General features: G+C 43.6%; 2 protein-coding genes across 5 annotated transcripts; both read right to left on the bottom strand.

Moving 5' to 3' along the window:
- Window positions 1-501: 501 nt before the first annotated feature.
- On the bottom strand, window positions 502-9774 carry LOC106611938 (protein FAM53C). 3 transcript variants are annotated; one of them, XM_014212627.2, is made up of 5 exons: window positions 9438-9774; window positions 5271-5476; window positions 5094-5154; window positions 4158-4969; window positions 502-1983 (listed from the first exon to the last, which is right to left on the bottom strand). In XM_014212627.2, the coding sequence occupies exons 2-5, from the start codon at window positions 5349-5351 to the stop codon at window positions 1747-1749; spliced, it is 1191 nt and encodes a 396-aa protein (XP_014068102.1). In that variant the 5' UTR covers window positions 5352-5476; window positions 9438-9774; the 3' UTR covers window positions 502-1746. The 3 variants fall into 3 exon arrangements, with proteins under 3 accessions (XP_014068102.1, XP_014068099.1, XP_014068100.1); XM_014212624.2 differs by having other exon boundaries at window positions 5271-5511; window positions 9438-9772; XM_014212625.2 differs by lacking the exon at window positions 9438-9774 and having other exon boundaries at window positions 5271-9413.
- A 7854-nt stretch (window positions 9775-17628) lies between these two features.
- LOC106611940 (heterogeneous nuclear ribonucleoprotein A/B) lies at window positions 17629-21494 on the bottom strand. Of its 2 annotated transcripts, XM_014212628.2 has the most exons (9): window positions 21360-21494; window positions 20673-20944; window positions 20121-20289; window positions 19813-19971; window positions 19580-19711; window positions 19240-19330; window positions 18945-19118; window positions 18766-18851; window positions 17629-18317 (listed from the first exon to the last, which is right to left on the bottom strand). In XM_014212628.2, the coding sequence occupies exons 2-8, from the start codon at window positions 20921-20923 to the stop codon at window positions 18781-18783; spliced, it is 1047 nt and encodes a 348-aa protein (XP_014068103.1). In that variant the 5' UTR covers window positions 20924-20944; window positions 21360-21494; the 3' UTR covers window positions 17629-18317; window positions 18766-18780. The 2 variants fall into 2 exon arrangements, with proteins under 2 accessions (XP_014068103.1, XP_014068104.1); XM_014212629.2 differs by lacking the exon at window positions 18766-18851.
- Between the last annotated feature and the right edge of the window lie 1230 nt (window positions 21495-22724).

Below are 22724 nucleotides of genomic sequence, written 5' to 3'. Positions count from 1 at the left end.
CCATTGGCTTTCTCCATAAAGTGTACTTCATGTTTACGATGGACTGGATAAACTATTACGATTTATCGTGCAATGTTCTTTAGAGGAAATTCTGTTTTTAACAGGGTCACTGCCCTAAGTTAATGACTATAGAGCAATGTATCATATTGTTTGTATTTTACCTTCAAACAAACATGCCCCCCCACCCACAGGTCCTACTCGAATAAAATACATCTGTTATGTTTCTCAATCTGGCCAATCTTTAGAACGTTTAGATAAGAGTGACCACCAGATGTCACTATAGTCAATCATGTGCCCTATGCATGTTTCAAGAATTTACTTGAGTTTAGACTAGTACACTGATGCACCATTCTCAGGTGGATGTTTTCATGTTGACAATCTTCGACTCAAACATGCTACATAAAGAAACCGGTCTTCCTAGGTGATCCCATTTGACGCCTATAAATATGCAAATACACACCATCTTAAAAACATTGCTGATTGAAAGAAACCAGACAAAGGTGATTTTTTTGCAAAATTATTCTAATAAACTTTATTTGTACACAAAGTGTAAATAGACATTTCCATCTGAAAACATACAATAAAAATAATCTCTCGAAAGGCCACCAATCCTCTGCATCTCTACTGGTTTCTTCTCACACGCTAATGCTGCGTTTGGACAGGCAGCAAAATTCTGATATTTTTTTCACTAATTGGTATTTTGACCAATCAGATCAGCTCTGAAAAAGATTGACGCGAAAATATCTGATTGGTCAAAAACTATTTGAAAAAATAAAAATCAGAATTGAGCTGCCTGTCTAAACACAGTCATCCACTCACACAAAATTGTTTCCACAGGTGACCGCTATACAGTACATTACATTGTGCCCTAAAGGATCCAACTGCAGTGTCGAGTCAATTATTCAAATCCTATTACAGTGCAAGTGTGATCTGTTCATTAGTGTGGAACTGAATCAGAATGGACAGACTATATAGGCTCCATTTCTATGGGAGACCAAGAAGAAAACATCTGGATGTTATGAACAAAAACCATTAAAGCAGAAACACCTGCTTTGTACATGATTAATGTACAATATTTAATTCAGCCAATGGTAGAGAACAAATTAATGCATTGTTTAAGTAGTAAGGGAAACAGAAGCAGCAAAATATACATTTGCCAGCTATGAGGAAAGCACATGGGTCCCTCCTTGATTCCCTTTACAGGTGTGTGGGTATTCCACTGGGCCAAATCAAACATGTCAGAGAGCGTTCGGCCTACACCCATGAAAGACGATGTGTGAAGGATTTTCAGAGGGCCTTCGGCAACTCAACTGACCATAAGTTCGGGAATGTATCCTGCCGACAGGAGTGTCCATCGCAAGCAAACTGCATTATCATTTTTATAATTGTAGTAGTGGTAGCGCGTTACTACCCGGATTATTAGAAAGCGGCTATTACAGTATGTACATTCAAAAATCATTATGTCTTAGCCATCTCCATTGTGTTTCTGGGTATACACATTTACCCACAGAGTATGACAGGCAGAACAACATCGTTGTCCTGAAATTCTTTATATTGTGAGCTTGTCAAAGTTGCTCTAGCATTACACTAATGGTAAAATTGATCCTTATTAATCTATAGTCAGCCAGTGATATGAAGGGCCCCTAATGTGGCCCCTTTGAAGGCAGAAGGTTCCCGTGGGCTCGGCCGGGGTGTAATGTGAATATGATGAATGCTGTCAATCACACACGGAACACCAAGAAACTTTCAATTCTCCTCAATGAGGTTCAAGTCCAGTTCTGTGCAGTCTCTCTCAAACACACTCTGCTGCCCGGCCTCTTGCGAACCCATATTTATGTTTTCCTCTTCCTCACTTTCACTCAGCGGTCCAATGCTGGTTCTTCCCAGGTCTGCAGGGGAGAAGGCTCCTCTGAAGTCCCCTGGAACAGGCTCTAGCCCCCTATAGACAGCCGCTCCACACACCAGGGGCTCCCCACTGCGAATCTACACACAGAACAGAAAGAAAACACAATATCTTCAGCATTTCCCAGAAAAACAAGTTTATCCACACAACTCAGCTTCAGCTGAATCTAATAAGATAACACCCATGAAGGCAGATGTGTGCAAGTATTTCAGGAGGGCCTTCTGCAACTCAACTAGCCATACTCTCTAAATAGTGAGCTTGTCAAAGTTGTTCTTACAATACAATAATAGTAATATTGAGCCTTACTAATTAAGGAACTTGCCAAAAGCTTCTAGTATGTTTGTGGTTATTCAAAACACCATGAGTGTAATGCTTGTCCTCCAAATTCTATTGGTTTTCAAATCAACATTTTATTGTCCAGCAGCCAAAGGCATAATCCTAGCCATATTAGTAACCTATGCTAGTTAATGCAGCTTTAGAGCTCCCCTTAATTCCGAATTATTATTTTCAGTCCCGTCACATAAAACCGTTTTTGCATGTGATGTGCTTTGAGAAGTGTTTTCCCGCTAATTGCATTTTGGAACATTGACAAAAAGCCTACAACCATGTGCACATTGTTGAGCTTATAATACAATGGGAAAAAAGTTACACTAAAAACAGTCTGATCAGTTACATCAGCCTCATCGCTTTTTTAAATTGGCAGTGGTTGGTTGGTTTTGAACCGTAGACAAAAACAAACAAAAAAGTATTTTATAAAGCGGTTCCTTGCATCATACAATGTAAAAATGGTGTTACAGAATTAAAAACTTATATATATTTTTTTAAAGTCCTACTTGTCCAAAGGGAATTTTTTTATCATATTTATTTTATTGTCAAGCCGTGGTGAGAATATCCACCTTAGAAATGAGACCGGTCTATGCAAAGCATACGTAAATGTATCTGTACATGTACTGGCCACGAGCCCCCCATTCATCCTGCTCCGAGACACCAGTCAGAGCCAACTCTGAGCTCTCCCTTGGTCTTGTTACACTAGAAAGGCAACCATTTCATAAATCACAACCCACCATCTTAAAACATGACACAAGGAGACACCGCCAGCTAGCTGCAGACCCAGCAGCTTCAGTCACACCCCCAGAAGGGCAAACAAACCAACCAGGAATGAGAAGAAAAAATAAATAAATACGCCAGTGCGAAAAAGTGATGACATCACTCCCCAGAGCAGGAAGTCCGTAGCAGTGGTTAAATATACATGGCTGGGGTGGTGGATGTCCATAGTGGCAAGACGTTGGGCATTGACACATTAACCTCGTCCCCCAGGCTCAATTGCTACCGCATATAGAGAACCTGGTAACACTGCGACAAAGTGGGACTTGAAAGGAGCGTGGCTTCAAATAAAGTCAGGCAAGGGAAGGACCCTGCTACAGCTGTATTAGAGATAAGACTGAAAAATTTTGAAAAATCACCAAATCAAAAGAAAAATTTTCCATCACATTGACCATATTTTTGCAAAGGCCAATTGATTTGTAATTCGGGTATATAAAGTTTGTATACGAAAACTACTAAGATGTGTACTTTCAGATTTTACAAACTCACTTCTTTGTTTAAATCACTTGCGCGTCCAAGTCCACTATGTAAGGGGAGGTTCTAAAGGGTTACGCTAGATGGTGGACTGAGACCTTAGCTCATTCAAATGGGTTGTTTCGTCCACTCCTGCCATAGACTTCATTCAAGTCCCTTTCTGTGGCGCTGTTGAAACCAGACGGTTCGACAGAGCCGGCTGGTGGATGAGATCAGGCATATATCAACGATTGGACACACAGGAATGCAAGGGTCAGCCCAAAAATACACACACGGATGGTCAGGGCAATGAGGTTCCATGGCCAGGCAGCACAGTACCGACAATGCCACACCCTGAACCCAAATCCAGACTAGTCCGGTCTGGCTGGGACAGGAATGTGAGTGCAGTAGTTCTGGCTCATGAGGGGAGGTGGAGGAGGGGGAGTAAGAGAACCAGTGGCCCCACTTCTCCTGGCTAATGAGCCCAAGTTCCCCACAAACACTCTGGTCTGTGGGGAGAGAAGCAGGAGAGCTGAGGGGCTGCTTTAGGCCCCCTGCTACTCTCAAGCAAATGACAAAAGTTCTCTCTGCCTCAAGGACAACTATGAGCAGTTTCTACCAAAATTATGCATTTTGTGTTGTTTTGGATCCACTCCATTTCTGAATAGGCCTTTGTTGTACATCTCATCAAGCTCACCGGAGTCATCTTGCTGAAGTCCAGGCCAGGCCTGACGTAGTAGGGCAGGGTGTCCGGGTCATGGCGTCTCTTCAGGCCGGGCTTACGCAGGTCACAGGGCTGAGAGTGGCAGCGTGGGAGACAGGGGGGTAGGTCGCGCCTCGAGGATGACGGGGAACTGCAGGCTGAGGAGGGAAAGGGGGCCGGGGGCTCCATCGAAGGGTAGCGTGGGACTAGACCAGGAGAGGGGGAGGGCCGGACTGGCAGGATGTGCACAGGGGACAGGGAGAAGCGGCGTTGCAGCAAGGGCCGACAGGAACCCAGCGAGGCGGGGGAGGAGGAGCAGGATGAGGGGGCAGGGAAGAAGCCAGTGCAGCCCCCCCTGGGCAGATCATTATTGTCCCAGGGACAGCCCCAGGGGAGAGGGGAGTCAGGGGACATGGCCAGGCTGAAGAAGGTGGGGCTGGAGGAGGAGTGTAGAGAGGAGGTGAGGGAGGAGCTGGGGCCTCGGAGGGGTACGGAACCCACCAAGGAGCCAGCACCCATGCAGGCCACACCCCCTCCACTGTGGCAGCGGCGCTTGACTGGGGTCCATATCTTGGAGGCACTGGGGCGCCAGGGGCTGCGGCAGTGGGACAGGTCCTCAGGAACAGACAGGGAGCGACAGTGGCGTTTGGGAGGAGGCGGCGGCGGAGGAGCTCTCTGCAGGGACATGTCTTTCACAGAGGTGCTGGGGAGAGGGAAAGGTGTTCCCAGTGGGTCCAGGGAGGACAGGACAGAGGAGGCATCCTGCAGGTGGGTCTTGGAGGATGGGAACATAGACCAACTGCTCTCTGGAAGTGAAATAAACCAAAGTTGGGAATCAAGGTAGGCCCTTCCCCCAGTTAATGATTGAACCTGATCTTTGAATGAGGCCCTTAAATTAAAAAAAGCTTCAGGAATTAAATGGATCCTTACCTGGAGTCAACCCATACCCGCTCCAACACACAGTGGGGCTGGAACCCACTTCAGGCAATGACTGAAACACAGCAATGAAGAGGGGATTTAAAATGACTAAGGCAACCATTATGGCAAAGGTAATTCCTTATGGAAGAAGTGCTATACAACAACTTGTGTGTCACATGGCATGCTTACCACATTGAGAGAGTAAGCCCTGTGGTAAGGGGGCTCCTCCAGATTCTGTTTGCGGAGTTGCTCTGTGATGAGCGTCACCATGGCGGCTCGCGGAGGCCAAGGAGGAAGGGAGGAGGAAAGGGTGTTTGTCAGGCCGTCAGACTCCTGGAGAGGTATGTGGCGTCCCCTCCGCACCTCAACCGGCCAGACAGACCCTTCCAACCTCACTGAGACACGATCATAATCATCTTGTTCACCTCAACTGAAGGACAGCATTTAATAATGAGTAGTAAACGCACTTTTTCACACGACTCATTTTACCAGGAAAACCATAGCATCAGATAGAGAATTATTTGGAGCATGAGTCAATTTCCCCAGAAAAACAAGCCAAAGGATTTCCCAATTTATTGCCCATCTTCTAATCTCTTGGCTGTGCTTTGGGTCCTCACAGGAAAGTGTGTTTAAACCTAATATAAATCATTGTGGCATTACTTAGTCTACTTATTAACTTAGTCCTCTGAAAAGAGGTCAAATAATGAGGTTGCGAAACTCATCGGCACAGGTCACTGTAAAAACATGCAGCTCTGTTTACACAGTTTTGGTGAGATGAGAAATCCCCAAGAAGGAGTTAGAGTGAACGCCTAATGAGTGTGTTCTGCAGACCTCCCAGATAACAGAGCTGGGCAATATCACAGGCTAGGAAACTGACTAGCCAACCATCTGCTGCCTCAGAGATGGAAATTATTCAAACACAGATGGAGAGTTTTGGGAGAATAGCCTACTACAGAACATTATAGTTCAGTGAGTTCATTTCAACAATGAGTGATAAGAGTGTGCCACTGTAGAGTGCTATGAGGAGAATGGAATGGGGAGGGAGAATGTGGAAAAGAGGGGGAGGAAGTGTGGGAAATGGAGAGGGAGTGGGGCCAAAGGCACACTATGCCTGCACTGTGAGAGACACAAAAAGGGGGAAGAGAAAGTGGACAACAGGACGAGAAGACGCTTAAAATTACCAGAAAACAGAACAAACAATATGCACACAAGGAGCAAAGCACCAGAGTTAAACAAGGTGCCAGTTCATGGAGTTCACTAACACATTCCACACCATGCATTTTTTTTTGCACGCAAATACCAGAGTCGGTCAGCTTTTAAACAGATGTAACAGTAACTAGAGACACACCCTATGGGGACAAACTGACTCTGCTAAGGCCTATACAGTCCCACACCAAATAAGACCGGTCCAGATACATGCTTGACAAGTCATTCCAACCTTTGAACTGTTCTGTAAATCTAGATCACAATGAAACCAAAATCGAAGGGCATCTATAAAACTAGCACTTGATTAACAGCTTCTGTTTTCCAATGTAGTCATCTCAATGTATACCGAAAAAAATATATAGAAACACAACATGCAACCATTTCAAAGATTTTACTGAGTCCGTTCATATAAGGAAATATGTCAAATGAAATTAATTGACACCCTAATCTATGGATTTCACAGCTGGGAATACAGATTTGCATCCATTGGTCACAACAACAAAATTAGGGGCGTGGATCAGAAAACCAGTCAGTATCTCGTGTGCACACCATTTGCCTCGTGCAGCACATAGAGTTGATCAGGTTGTTGATTGTGGCCTGTGGAATGCGGTCCCACTCCTATTCGATGGCTGTGCGACATTGCTGGATATTGGCGGGAACTGGAACATGCGGTCATACATGTCAATCCAGAGCATCCCAAACATGCTCAACGGGTGACATGTATGGTGAGTATGCAGGCCATGGAAGTGACATTTTCAGTTTCAGGGAATTATGTACAGATCTTTGCGACATGGGGCCGTGCACTATCATGCCGAAACATGAGGTGAAGTAGCCGGATGAATGGCACAGCAATGGGCCTGAGGATCACGTCACGGTATCTCCGTGCATTCAAATAGCCATCAATAAAGTGTAATTGTGTTCGTCGTCCATAGCTTATGCCTGCCCATACCATAACCCCACCACCACGGGGCACTCTGCTCACATCAGAAAACAGCTCGCCCCCGCACAATGCCATACACAAGGCCGGTTGGACCTACTGCCAAATTCTCTAAAACGACGGAGGCTGCTTATGATAATGAAATTAACATTAAAATCTCTGGCAAGGAAAACTTGGCGTTACAATGTATTATATCACGAGTTCGAATTGTTTTGATAATGATTACATTGTTACGATTTGTCATCTACCGCATATAGGTATTTGTTTGACTTTGTTTCATCCAACTCCTATTGATGTTTATTGTGGCAAAGCAGAAATTCATTATGATGCATAATGTATTGTTGAGCATGCATGTCCTGTTACAAAAGTCTCGTATCCTGACGATATACACCCTACTACATAAAGTCTAACAGACATTCTGGGAAAGTATATATAATATTAATCGGGCAAGAACTCTGGAAATTCCTGCAGTCAAAATCAAATGTTATTGGTCACATACACATATTTAGCAGATGTTATTGTGGGTGTAGTGAAATGCTTGTGTTACTAGCTCCAACGGTGCAGTAGTATCTAACAAGCAAAGTTGCTTAGGAGCTAGAAGCTGAGCTGCCATGTCGGTCAGCGCCATCAGCATGTCAATTGCGCACTCACTCAACTTGAGACATCCGTGGCATTGTGTGGTGTAATAAACCTGCACATTTTAAAGTGGCCTTTTATTTCCCCAGTACAAGGTAAACCTGTAATTATCATGCTGTTTAATCAGCTTCTTGATGACACCTGTCAGGTGGATGATTATCTTGGCAAAAGGAGAAATGCCCAGGGATTTGTACACAAAATTGGAGAAAAATATGTTCTTTGTGCGTATGAAAATTCAGGGATAATTTATTTCAGCTCATGAAACCAACACTAAATGTTGCAGTTTAGATTTTTGTTCAGTGTAGATGACTAAGGGCAAGGTCTCTTCCTGGTTTTGGGAACTATGGGGAGTTACTGTTGCTTTAAGTGCTTAGGGCTATGTGGCAAGATAGTGCTACCCACAATAAAATGCTCTAAACGCAGACTAGTCATCTCACAGAACTGACTTTGTTTGTAGGTGAACCATCACAAATAAAAAAAAAGAGATTTCAAACCTGCCAAGCAGTTACAAATGCCATTGACTAAAACGTGTGTGGACATTTAATCGATTTACAAAGTTCGGTTTAAATGGCACGTGTTCCACTCACTGACTAAACTTTAGAGTTTAGTTAACTAATATAACGTTACTGTTTAAAAACACTATCAAGTTCTGGCAACCCAGCTAGCAGGCAACTGTATTGGGATGTTATCAAAGAAAAGAAAGTCTCAAATCAAAAATAAGAGTGCTTGGTAAACCGACTCTTACCGGAGACTTCCAGTAACGTTAGCTCAGTGCTCAATATTCTGATCTAGCTAGATTATAGTTAACGTTGGTTACTAATGTAAATGTCAGCTGGCTACTAGGCAAGCCAAAGCTACAACAAATGTGATGACATTGGATTGTTGCTTGCTATGAATAATTAGTAGCAATATGGTGAGTTAGCTAGTTTACAAGCAACTTCCAAGCAAATTAGTTAAGTTGGTCATCATTACCCCAAATACATCGCTAGCAACTAATGCTTGCTGCAAAAGGCATCTGACAATGATTAACGTCACAGGTTGAAAGCTGTGACAAACTAACGTTAGCTAGCTAGGCTGTCCGTGTTGGCTTACACCTTTCATATACAGTCACTGGTATCACCACAAGCATGTCTAGCTAGCTATCCAGGTAACAGTAGCTAAGCGAGCAAGCTAACTCTAGCTAGCATGAACAAGCAGCAGCCCGTGGAAGTGACCGTCCTTCACGGTTACTGCTAGATGTGCAAGTTAGTCAAATTGACGTCAAAGGTTTATTTTAGTTAACCCTAAGCCCTCTCCTAAGTTTAACCCAATTCTCCAAACCGGTTAGATTAATTATCCTAACCTGCTACGAATAGTCAATTCTGGTCAATTCTGACATAAGGGTTTGTCTAGATGGGATACAGTTTATCATTCAGCTGTTTGCTAGCTTTCTAACGATGATATCATGCTTACATATTTAATTGTCAAAGTACCTGAAGCCATTTACCTAACAATATAATACAATTATGTTAATTATTGGCAGCAAACCCAGATTGTGCTTTGAAAACGAGCTAGCTCGATGATGAAGACGAATTTACCTGCCAACCACGTCTCCTTAGCAACCGAGAGCAGCACCGGACAGAATAAGGCATTGCACCGAATATATAGCCATAGGAAGAAACCAGTAAAAAGGGGTGGTTGAAACGTCTAAATGCGTGTATTTTTATTACACCAAATATTTTGTATCGCAATCCATCTATGAATTAACTCTATATCTTCTCAAAAAAAAAAAAATACATCTTCAACTTGAGAAACGTTCTGCTTTTGAAAGTACCTAGCGTATAAGCACATATATCTTTGGTATAACCCTCCGGGAGGCGAGGGCGATGTTCTGGAAAACAAGACAAAAATGTTTTCTTAAGAAAAAAATTAAGATCAAAACATTGAGTACATGCATTTTTCAGTGATAATATGCCAGCAACGTGTATTTTACCAATACTACAGCGTGTGCCCGGGAGATCCCAGCACTACAAAAACATGTTTTGAACTCTGGGTAGCGTAGTTTAGAAGATTTTTGTTGTTGTTGTGATGATAAGGGTGCTATGAACTATGATAACAATAGCATTATTCCAGTATTTGCATGGGAAATAACTAAAATTCTAGATTCCCCTTATACCAAAAGACAAACATTTCGTTTCTTGAAAATACTCCATAAGTAATGCCTACAAACAGACTGACGCATGCGTAGTTGAAAATGCACATGGACGTAATGCCAATAGCGGAAAATACAACTCGAGTCTGTAGTTCCATTTAACTTAGTATAAAGTAAGCGAAAAGCAGTGAAGAGTGGCTTTGGAAACATTCAGTAAAGAAGAGCCTCTTGCAACGCAAAATAAACTGATTGGGTATGTAACTGCATGACTTGAAGAAGATCAACCCTTGACGCTTGTACCAGGGCCGCTCTAGTATGAATACATTGAAATGTAAATTGGTGCATTATGTCTTTCCTAGGTAGTCTTGCAGATTCTTAGAGTCAGAGGACAGTATTTGTATGACGAGAATGCCAAGTAGTATTTGGACTGTATCAGCAACGTTCAGCACGCTAAGAGACAAATCTATCGGTGACGTTCTTTTAATGCATCTTATTGGCATATTTGATAAGTATTCTGTTGTATTCGGTGTATTTTGTGACAGCACAGCGGCAAAGGACACAATCCAAAGCCCTTTGAACGTTACAGTACAACATAATCAACACAACAGTGCCTCCTAGTGGTAAGTGTATGTCACGACATGTTGACAACGATGGATCGTTGTTGCACATATAGTGGGGTCACTGTCATCCCAGCATCACAAGTAGCCACGGTGCAGATGGAGCACCTGAAAGCCAATTCACGCTTCCTGCACGACATTATAGTACAGAATGCCGACCGCCTCGCTGCCACTCTGCCCGAAAAGCTGTGTGTTTTCTATTTTGTCAACTCAGGATAAGACCACAACCTGAAGTCCTCCTGCAACATAACCCCAATGACCTCTGCATAAGATATAGGAACAGTGGCAAGAAAAAATGTGAACCCTTTGGAATTACCTGGATTTCTGCATAAATTAGTCATACAATTTGATCTGATCTTCATCTTAGTCACAACAATAGACAAACACAGTGTGCTTAAACTTATAACACACAAATGATTGTATTTTTCTTGTCTATATTGAATACATCATTTAAACATTCACAGTGTAGGTTGGAAAAAGTATGTGAACTCTTAGGCTAATTACTTTTCCAAAAGCTAATTGGAGTCAGGAGTCAGCTAAGCTGGAGTCCAGTCAATGAGACGAGATTGGAGATGTTGGTTAGAGCTGCCCTGCCCTATAAAAAAAAAAACACTCACAAAATTTCAGTTTGCTATTCACAAGAATCATTGCCTGATGTGAATCATGCCTCAAACAAAAGAGACCTAAGATTAGGAATTGTTGACTTGCATAAAGCTGGAAAGGGTTACACAAGTATCTCTAAAAGCCTTGATCTACATCAGTCCACGGTAAGACAAATTGTCTGTGACTGGAGAAAGTTCAGCACTGTTGCTACTCTGCCTAGGAGTGGCCGTCCTGCAAAGACGACTGCAAGAGCACAGCGCAGAATGCTCAATGAGGTTAAGAAGAATCCTAGAGTGTCAGCTAAAGACTTACAGAAATCTCTGGAACGTGCTAACATCTCTGTTGATGAGTCTACGGTACGTGAAACACTAAACAAGAATAGTGTTCATGGGAGGACACCACGGAAGAAGCCACTGCTGTCCAAAAAACCCCACTGCTGCACATCTGAAGTTTTTAAAAGTGCACCTGGATGTTCCACAGCGCTACTGGCTAAATATTCTGTGGACAGATGAAACTACAGTTGAGTTGTTTGGAAGGAACACAGAAACCTATGAGTGGAGAAAGAAAGGCATAGTACACCAACATCAAAACCTCATCCCAACTGCAGCCCCAGGGCCTGGACAGCTTGCTATCGTCAACGGAAAAATAAATTCCCAAGTTTAACCAGACATTTTGCAGGAGAATGTAAGGCTATCTGTCCGCCAATTAAAGCTAAACAGAAGTTGGGTGATGCAACAGGACAACGACCCAAAACACAGAAGTAAATCAACAGAATGGCTTCCACAGAAGAAAATACACCTTCTGGAGTGGCCCAGTCAGAGTCCTGACCTCAACCTGATTAAAAAAAAAATAATAATTAAATGCTGTGGCATGACCTCAAGCGGTTCACACCAGACATCCTAACAATACTGCTGAACTGAAACAGTTTTGTAAAGATGAATGGTCCAAAATTCCTCCTAACCGTTGTGCAGGTCTAATCCGCATCTACAGACGTTTGGTTGAGGTTATTGCTGCCAAAAGAGGGTCAACCAATTATTAAATCCAAGGGTTCACATACTTTTTCCACCCTACACTGTGAATGTTTAAACGGTGTGTTCAATAAAGACATGAAAATGTATAATTGTTTGTGCTATTAGTTTAAGCAAACTGTTTGTCTATTGTCGTGACTTTGATGAAGATCAGATCAAATTTGAGGACCAATTTATGCAGAAATCCAGGTAATTCCAAAGGGTTCACACACTTGTTCTTGCCAGTGTGTGTGTGTGTGTGCTGCTCAAAAAAATAAAGGGAACACTTAAACAACACATCCTAGATCTGAATGAAATAATTAATCTTATTAAATACTATTTTCTTTACTTAGTTGAATGTGCTGACAACAAAATCACACAAATAATCAATGGAAATCCAATTGATCAACCCATGGAGGTCTGGATTTGGAGTCACACTCAAAATTAACATGGAAAACCACACTACAGGCTGATCCAACTTTGATGTAATGTCCTTAAAACAAGTCAAAATGAGGCTCAGTAGTGTGTGTGGCCTCCACGTGCCTGTATGACCTCCCTACAACGCCTGGGCATGCTCCTAATGAGATGGCGATGGTCTCCTGAGGGATCTCCCAGACCTGGACTAAAGCATCCGCCAACTCCTGGACAGTCTGTGGTGCAACGTGGCGTTGGTGGATGGAGCGAGACATGATGTCCCAGATGTGCTCAATTGGATTCAGGTCTGGGGAACGGGCGGGCCAGTCCATAGCATCAATGCCTTCCTCTTGCAGGAACTGCTGACACACTCCAGCCACATGAGGTCTAGCATTGTCTTGCATTAGGAGGAACCCAGGGCCAACCGCACCAGCATATGGTCTCACAAGGGGTCTGAGGATCTCATCTCGGTACCTAATGGCAGTCAGGCTACCTCTGGCGAGCACATGGAGGGCTGTGCGGCCCCCCAAAGAAATGCCACCCCACACCATGACTGACCCACCGCCAAACCAGTCATGCTGGAGGATGTTGCAGGCAGCAGAACGTTCTCCACGGCGTCTCCAGACTCTGTCACGTCTGTCACGTGCTCAGTGTGAACCTGCTTTCATCTGTGAAGAGCACAGGGCGCCAGTGGCGAATTTGCCAATCTTGGTGTTCTCTGGCAAATGCCAAACGTCCTACACGGTGTTGGGCTATAAGCACAACCCCCACCCGTGGACGTCGGGCCCTCATACCACCCTCATGGAGTCTGTTTCTGACCGTTTGAGCAGACACATGCACATTTGTGGCCTGCTGGAGGTCATTTTGGCAGTGCTTCTCCTGCTCCTCCTTGCACAAAGGCGGAGGTAGCGGTCCTGCTGCTGGGTTGTTGACCTCCTACGGCCTCCTCCACGTCTCCTGATGTACTGGCCTGTCTCCTGGTAGCGCCTCCATGCTCTGGACACTATGCTGACAGACACAGCAAACCTTCTTGCCACAGCTTGCATTGATGTGCCATCCTGGATGAGCTGCACTACCTGAGCCACTTGTGTGGGTTGTAGACTCCGTCTCATGCTACCACTAGAGTGAAAGCACCGCCAGCATTCAAAAGTGACCAAAACATCAGCCAGGAAGCATAGGAACTGAGAAGTGGTCTGTGGTCCCCACCTGCAGAACCACTCCTTTATTGGGGGTGTCTTGCTAATTGCCTATAATTTCCACCTGTTGTCTATTCCATTTGCACAACAGCATGTGAAATTTATTGTCAATCAGTGTTGCTTCCTAAGTGGACAGTTTGATTTCACAGAAGTGTGATTGACTTGGAGTTACATTGTGTTGTTTAAGTGTTCCCTTTATTTTTTTGAGCAGTGTATATATATATATGTCTCCAACAGTTCAGAGGCCAATGATCTAGCATTACACTTGGCCCACCAGTGCACCCAACATGAAGATGTCATTGTGGTTGACCAGTAAGGTTTCTCAAATATCACACTTTAAACACATACTGTTCTGCTACCTTTTCAAATGCATGTCTCAGTAGATTCTCTCTCTCTAAATGTACTCCTTCCCTCTTTTTCCCCATCCTCCTCCATATCACGGGCACCTGACTTCGCTTATCGATATGTCCATACAAGTTCTGGAAACTGACAGAACAGAAAGAGTGGCTTTACATGGTGTGTAAGAGGATACATATTGCATGCCTCTATTCTTTTGTGAGTGTGCTATAAAAAGCTGATACTGGCATTACACTCCACTTCATTCTTACAAGCCCCTGTAGCAGACACCTGTGGAGGTGTGTAGAGACGACCAACCCAGCCCAGACATATGCAGATACCGTGGAGGTGTGTAGAGACGACCAACCCAGCCCAGACATATGCAGATACCGTGGAGGTGTGTAGAGATGACCAACCCAGCCCAGACATATGCAGATACCGTGGAGGTGTGTAGAGACGACCAACCCAGCCCAGACATATGCAGATACCGTGGAGGTGTGTAGAGACGACCAACCCAGCCCAGACATATGCAGATACCGTGGAGGACGTGATAGACCAGGTGCACCAAAGAGGTCGCAAGGTACGGCAAATACAATAGTGCGTGGACAAGGAGAACAGATAAGTCTCAATTTGGACACAGAGCAGTGTGTAATGCTGACAGTGTAGTAACAGTGTAACAATGCTTATTAGTATTGTTCTAAATCTATGAGTATATCGTCTCAAAATGGACTTGACCCACAGGTTTCACCGTTTTTCATTAAGTCGTTGCCCAGTGATCTTCTTGCCCAAATGATACTCAACCAAACTAACGGAATAGGTACTGCCTCGGAGCATACAATATCAGTGCACTATTATCCTCACGAGTTAGGATCAAGGTCATTGTGTATAATAAAAGCTATTGCTTTGTTGGGGTCTCTACAGATACGTGTGCTCTGCAAGGGGAGTGTTTGTGGCAGACGAGGTGAAGACAGGTTTTGGGCGTGTGGGGAGTCACTTTTGGGTCTTCCAGCTTCAGGGTGATGATGACTTCTGCCCTGACATAATAACCATAGCCAAGGCGATGGGTAACGGGCATCCCCTGGCATGTATGGTAACCACAGTGGAGATAGCTGGGGCCTTCACAGCCAACAGAGTGGAGTACTTTCACACAGTGAGAGACTAGTATTTGCTGTTACTACCTATTTAAAAAAATGTTTACCTTTATTTAACTAGACAAGTCAGTTAAGAACAAATTCTTATTTACAATGATGACCTACCCTGGCCAAACCCTAACGACCCTGGACCAATTGTGCGCCGCCCTATAGGACTCCCAATCACGGCCGGTTGTGATACAGCCTGGAATCTAACCAGGGTCTGTGACACCTCTAGCACTGAGACGCAGTGTCTTAGACCGCTGCACCACTTGGGAGCCCATATATATATTATTCTTATAAAGGTGTACAGTGCACAAAAGTTAATGTTGGTTTACTGTACTGCATCCGTGTATGCAACCAATAAACCTTGATATGTGCAACTCAAATTAGGAGTCTCATCCCTAATCATGATTTGTGGCTTTCCTGTGACTGTGCAGTTTGGCAGAAACCCAGTGTCAGTGGACGTGATTGAGGAGGACCTGAGTGGGAACTCCTCACAAGTAGGAGGGCACCTATTGGACCTGCTGACGCAGCTATAGACATGACGTCCGTCAGGAGAAATACGGCCGGAATTATGTTTAGGTAATGGCTGTGTTCCTTGGCCCAGGCACTGCTGACGCATACCAGATCGTACAACAACCGGATAGATATTTTACATATCAGCCAACCACGTTATAGCTATCTGGTGTTCGAACGCACAGTTGAAGACTTGGCACACAACCATTGCAACGTCTGAGCAGGGGAACACACCCATGGTCTCTAGTAACCACGGACTACCAACATATAACCAACCTTGCATTCTGAGATACTAGCTGAACAGTGGTTTTGGAGATGGTCACAGCACCAAGGGGCTGGATGTGTGCTTCAGCTTCACCAAATAAATCTTAGCATTACCTTTAATCAAAAAAAAAAAAAAAGGTGCAAGCAGAAATATCCTCTCCTGTTCCAGACTGAAAGAGGAGCATGTGTCAGCACAGAAAGCCCCTGGGAGAAAAGTCAAGTTTAAACCTCCCATGTGCTTCAGTGTGGAGGACGCCAAGCTGGTGGTAGACAGGATACACCCCATTCTCACAGGCAATTGGAACACAAACCCTGAATGAAGCATACATAGTATTTATTACTCACAGGCGATAGGAATGTCCCACAGCTAATCTTAGTTCCCTTAACCTACTGCAGTGGTCAGAACTGAAGGAATCTGCTAAGCTTCTAACTTACACCTACCTGATGCCTTTATCTGCCAACACAATAAATGAGTACTTATTCAACTCCATTTAAGCAGGTATGGCAGAACCTGTTGACAAATACTCTTTCCCCCCCCCCCCCAAGACAAAGAACAGTCATCAAAAACTTGACAATGGAGACATCTAAGGTTTGTACAACCCTGTAGAAATATTTAATTACATCAGACAGTAAGATTTGGTCACAGTCAGGTAGCAGTGTGGATAGTGTCAAGTAGATAAAGTGCATTTCAGACATTTGGATTTCATAAAGGTCCTTGCAATTCAGCATCTTTGGGACATCCCATGGATCCCAGATAACACTAACCATTTCATAAAGCAGAGCACCAGACCTGGACCCATCATGGAGGAAGACAGACTGCAGACATACTCAAGAAAGCCAATCTCATGGATCCATACCACAATTAAGGCTACAAAGCTAAGTGATTACCCCTCTAGAGCTAACACATGGTTTATGATGTGGAATTACTGCCCACTTTAGGTTCCACATGAGTGACAGAAACAGAGCAATGACAAGCAATGCATTTCTCTACTAGAACACCATGTACTTTGCTACGAAATGAACAAACATTTAAAATACCTTGTGACGCTCACATTTATACCTCCTGTGAAAAGAGAGACTATCCCCCAACCACATACTAAGAACTCAATGAAGTACTACTGATACAGTAGGAAAGAGATCATGGACATCAACTTGGAATGGACACTTCCAGCTGATCTTGATAATTGCAACATTGCATGGCAAGTGACTTTATACACAAGTACCAAAGGACTATTAATGACAAGCAGAAATGGGGTAGGAGTGCACTTACCGGAGGACTACTGTTATCACCTTATCCACCTAGAACATAAATACTGTGGTTACACTTCAGATCCATAGCGGGGTAAGCTCAGCTAGCTCCGAAAGTAAATCGACATGTACGTAGAACGGCTTTCACCCCATTGACCGATTCCCTCTGCCAGCGAAGTATCTGCCACCGCATCCCAAAGAGGCATCCGTACAGAGCGATTTTAACCTTACCCAAGACAAGCCATTTAACAGTACAAATCAGTTAACATTAGGTTTATGAATAATAACAAACGGATCCACGTGTAATATAAACCAAAAGTTTATTACTACCAATTTGCCCAAGACACTAGAGGAATGAGTTTCCAGTGAGAGAGGGAAGGCCCTCTTACATTAACAGGCTTGCGCTCAGTTGGATTGTATTGTTTGTAACACTAGTAAAGCCACTTTAAAAAATGCAGACAATATGGGGAGGGGGGGGACACTCCTTAAAAGCCAAAAAAAAAAAATGCTGGTTGTCATCGTCTACTAGCCAACTGCAAACATTCACTAGACAAGCTTACAATGAAACCTTTGATTAGTTTAATCCCGTCGCCTCACCCCACATCTGAAGCCATGCAACTCGCATCAAACACTCAGCATGAGGAAAAGAAAAAACTACAAATCTAGAAACACCAACAAAAGTTTATTTGAAAAGCTTACGAAAGCTCTGCTCCTGTTTGTTGGTAAGTCCAGCAGACATGTAAAATACGACCATACAATACATTATTCAAAAAGGTACCAAAAAGTACAGTAAAAATAACACTTCCATCTCTGGAAATGGACACAAAACAATATCAAATAAAAAGTGGAAGTGGCATTTGCTTCCCCAGTTCCTCACTTCATCTGTACATATGGGGCATGAGGCCAAATTTCTGCCAACTCCAAAGGAAAAGCCAGAGCTCATGTTCGCTGAGGCCGGACCATGGGGTTCTTTTTTCTTATTTACTTTAGACCTTAAGAGAGAAACATGGTGCTTACAGTTACTGAGCATAACCAAATGGCATTTAGTATCACACACATGGACACCATGATGTTAATCAACTAGTATTGTTTTTTTTTTTAACATTACAATAACATTGCTCCAGAGGGGGAGCATATCAGAGGGGACATGACACCTAGCTGCCATACCCAGCACCCCCATCAGAAAGGCCCTAATGCTTATGCTGGGGCAACCACCACCTCAACCCTTATTGATCAAGTAGTGTTTGTAGGGATGCATCTTAAAATGGTTGGCACATGGAATGAGTCCATTATTAAAGATTTCCAGACCCTCACCACCCCCCTCCCCCCCATTAACAAACGTTTGAATGGGATCAGACTAGATGGGAGAAATTTGAGTCAAAGGCACAAATGGTTACAGTTAGATTGTCATATCACCATAGATGATGCAAAAATGCATACCTGCACTACATGTGATCAGTATGGCTTGTAGCTACTCTGGTGGCCTCCACGTCTTGGAGTTTTCCCATAGCCTGCATTGCCCTGGTCTGGAGGACAAGAAAGAAAAAGACTGAGTGTCTTCCGTACGACAAGGACCAACAAAGTTTCTCACATTTGTGTTTGGGGTGGTTATCGCTTACTGTAGTCGTAGCCACCCCCATAGCCGTATCCAGCGGAGTAGTCGTAGTTGCCGTAGCCTCCGTATCCGCCGTAGCCTTGCTGTCCCCCATAGCCGTAGCCCTGGTTACCGTAGCCTTGGTTCCAGTAGTTGTTGTATCCACCACCACCACCTTGGTTCCAGTTCTGGCCCTGACCTGAGAAGAACAAATCAATACAGCAACTAGATGCAGTCGTATAACCCAAACTGATCTTAGGACTGTGACGTACAGTTTTCCCAGGTTAAATCAGCACCAGATGTTTGGTGTTAATACTCACCTCCACGACCCCTGCCTCGTCCCCCACCTCCACGGCCACCATACTGCTGCTGCTGGTACACCTCTTTGGGCTGGGCTATTTTAATCTCACACTGGAACAGATCGTAACATGGAAACGCAAGTCAGCCATGGGGGAAAAACCTTTGCCACACTCACTGCATGGATCTTCAATGCGAGGGTTACATGTTCCCTGAGGAAACCACAACAAAAATAACATTCTACACGAATCAAAGGCTCCATTTGAAAGCGAGTGGGCAACATCGTACGTCCGCAATCACACGTGAACAAAAAGGGACAGTGCACATGGCCCTGCAGTGCATTTGACTGCATTCCATTCTCACCTTGCTCCCACTGACGTTATGGAATTTCTTTTCTAGCACTTTTTTGACAGGAGTTTCATCCTTATATGTGATGAACACGAAGCCCCTTCTCTTTTCTGTCTTTGGATCCTGTGGAAGCTCAATCGTCTCGATCTGCATGTCAAGGGAAGATGAACCAATTACTGTTAACACAGCACTAAAACAACCAAGTCAATGCTACCACACAACCAATATCAGAAATGTGAATGCTATACCTCTCCAAAAGTTCCAAAGTACTCCTGGATAACTTCCTTTTCTGTGTCTGGGTTGAGGCCACCGACAAAGATTTTCTTTACAGGCTCCTTCTTCATGGCCATGGCCTTCTTGGGGTCAATCTGTCGCCCATCTAGTCTGTGTTCCTTCTGCTCGAGAACCTAGAAAAGAGGAAGCTTAACTAGGAGAATGAAGGACAAATAGTTGCATAACCACAGGGATGTTGCAGTGCTGTAAGACTTCACATGGAAACACATTGGCATGAAATATGCAGCCCATAAATACAAGTAACAGAAATGTAATTTCTTACCTTGTCTACACCGGCTGCCTCTTTGAAGAGAATAAAGCCGAAACCTCTTGACCTGCCTGTCTGCTGGTCCATCTTTATGGTGCAGTCTGTCACTTCACCGAATTTAGAGAAATAATCTTTAAGATCCTTCTTACTCGTGTCCCAGCTAAGTCCTCCAACAAACATTTTCCTAGCAAAGAAAAGAGCACATTAAATATGGCGATTGATTAACACAAGTGCTCTATAAGTGTTACGGAACATATCGCTGATGCAGGAAGGCTGGGCCTACTACAGCTGGTCCAAAACCACGCAAGCCCAACAATTCTGATCAGAAACAAAACCAATGTGTTATAATTAACAGATTATGTATCTTTTAGCTGGGCGTGATTGTTTAAACGGGCGAGGGAGTATTATTTTTACGCTGAATTCGCCCATCCCATAGAGACTAAAGGCCCATCCCCCCTTACCACCGCACATGGCGCCAACAAAGCCAGACGTAACAAAGGACCGATGCAATCCATTAGAGCTCCGCCGAGATCGAATACAATATTTCGAATACATTTCTACGCTCACCCCGCGTCCTCCTCGCCTTTGCTGGCGTTGATCTGTCCGCCTTCCCCCTCCGAGGCACCATTTTGTGAATCTTCTCCCTCCCCTTTGCCTTCTCCCTCTAATGCAGTTTTATCTTCTACGCAGGCTTCGGTCTCTGCCTCGCCTTCATTCAGGGCTTCGGTCTCATCAGCGGGCTCGGCTCCGTTAAAGTCCTCCTCGCCTTCATGGCCGTTTTCGGATGTTTCCATAAACTGTTGCTCGGTGTCTGACATGTTGCACTAGGATCCCTTATCCTGCAAAAAGTGAAACATTGTTATAAAATTATCTGTTATTATGTAACCCACTCGCCGTACATGCTTCGCCATTATGCTATGCATACAGTCCCTCCATTTTGGCTGGCATGATTGTCTCCCATACATTTACAGAAAGCCATGTTGCCAGAATGCAAGCGACGTACGGCAATCGACTCGTCGAATGCGGTTGCAACAAAGTGACAATTCTTACACCCTCTGAAAATAATAAAAAGCAGCAAGTAATGTTTCAAAATAAAATAAAAAAATGTATCTCGGATAAACCGCTAGCATGAACCATAGCATCACTCCGTTACGTAATGCTATGCTGCACGACCTAAGGCTTTACTACTTAAATAGTACAACTACATTTACATCTAAAAAAAAAAAACTAAAAAAAAACAGTTACGGTACTTACACAAATAAAATAAGTTGAAAATAACCTCTCCAAATGGCCTAGTGACAAAACAACCAGACAACGCTCTTCAAGATGGATTCTTCCATACGACGCCAAGCCGTCGTTGGTTTTATAGTACCGGTTAAAAAAAAACGACCTTTCATTTAGGGTGCCTCTGATTTGATCCCCAAAGCTGCCAATCATGGCAACGGCCAATTATATACCTCAATTCATTTTTCACATTAAGTGTACACGCCTACTACACATTAGAACTTTCAGTACCTTTTCCGATGGGTACATTCTTTTTTTTATTTATTTGTATTTAACCTTTAACTATTCTTGATGGAACAAGCCTTAAAACTATACTGAATAAAAATATAACCGGAACAATTTCTACATTTTTTTCTGAGTTACAGTTCATATACGGAAATAAGGGAATTAAAATAAATTCAGTAGGCCCTGATCTATGGGTTTCACATGACTGGGCAGGGGTGCAGCCATGAGTGGGCCTTGAAGGGCAGAGGCCCACCCACTGGGGTCCCAGGCCCAGACAATCAGAATGATCCCCCCCCCCCCACTGCCAAATTCTCTAAAACGACATTGGAGGCAGCTTATGTTAGAGAAATTAACATTACATTCTCGGGGAACAGTTCTGGTTGACATTCCTGCAGTCAGCATCTCAAGTCCACGCTCCTCAAAACTTGAGACATCTGTGGCATTGTGTTATGTGACAAAACTGCACATTTTAAAGTGGCCTTTTATTGTCCCCAGTACAAGGTGCACCTGTGTAATGATCATGTTGTTTAATCAGCTTCTTGATATGCCATACCTGTCAGTTGGATGGATTATCTTGGCAAAGGAGAAATGCTCACTAATAGGGATGTAAACAAATTTGAGAGAAATAAGCTTTTTGTGCATTTGAAAAATGTCTGGGATTCTTTTTCTTCAGCGCATGAAACATGGGACCAACACTTTACATGTTGCATTTATATTTTTCAAATTGTCAGCATTTGGAAAAGGCCACATGTTGCTTCTTAAATTCCACAACTGGAAGAGCCTTTTTCAACTTTTGAGTTTGACCATATGATACATAATATAAAGAAAAGTAAGCAATAAGGCCAGAGGGGGTGTGGTATATGGCCAATATACAACGGCAAAGGGCTGTTCTTAAGCACGACGTAACATGGAGTGCCTATATACAGACATTAACCGTGGTATATTGCCCATATACCACATATTCCAGAGGTGCCTTATTACTGTTATAAACTGGTTATCAACGTAATTAGAGCAGTAAAAATAAAGTTTTGTTATACCTGTGACATATATGGTCTATTATAAACTGGTTGGTTCGAGCTCCTGAATGCTGATTGGCTGACAGCTGTGGTA

The sequence above is a fragment of the Salmo salar genome, chromosome ssa09, assembly GCF_905237065.1.
Source record: "Salmo salar chromosome ssa09, Ssal_v3.1, whole genome shotgun sequence".
In the NCBI taxonomy this organism is placed as follows: Eukaryota; Metazoa; Chordata; class Actinopteri; order Salmoniformes; family Salmonidae; genus Salmo; species Salmo salar.
The sequence above is the reverse complement of the archived record's forward strand: the minus strand, read 5'-3'. Positions and strand labels throughout refer to the sequence as shown.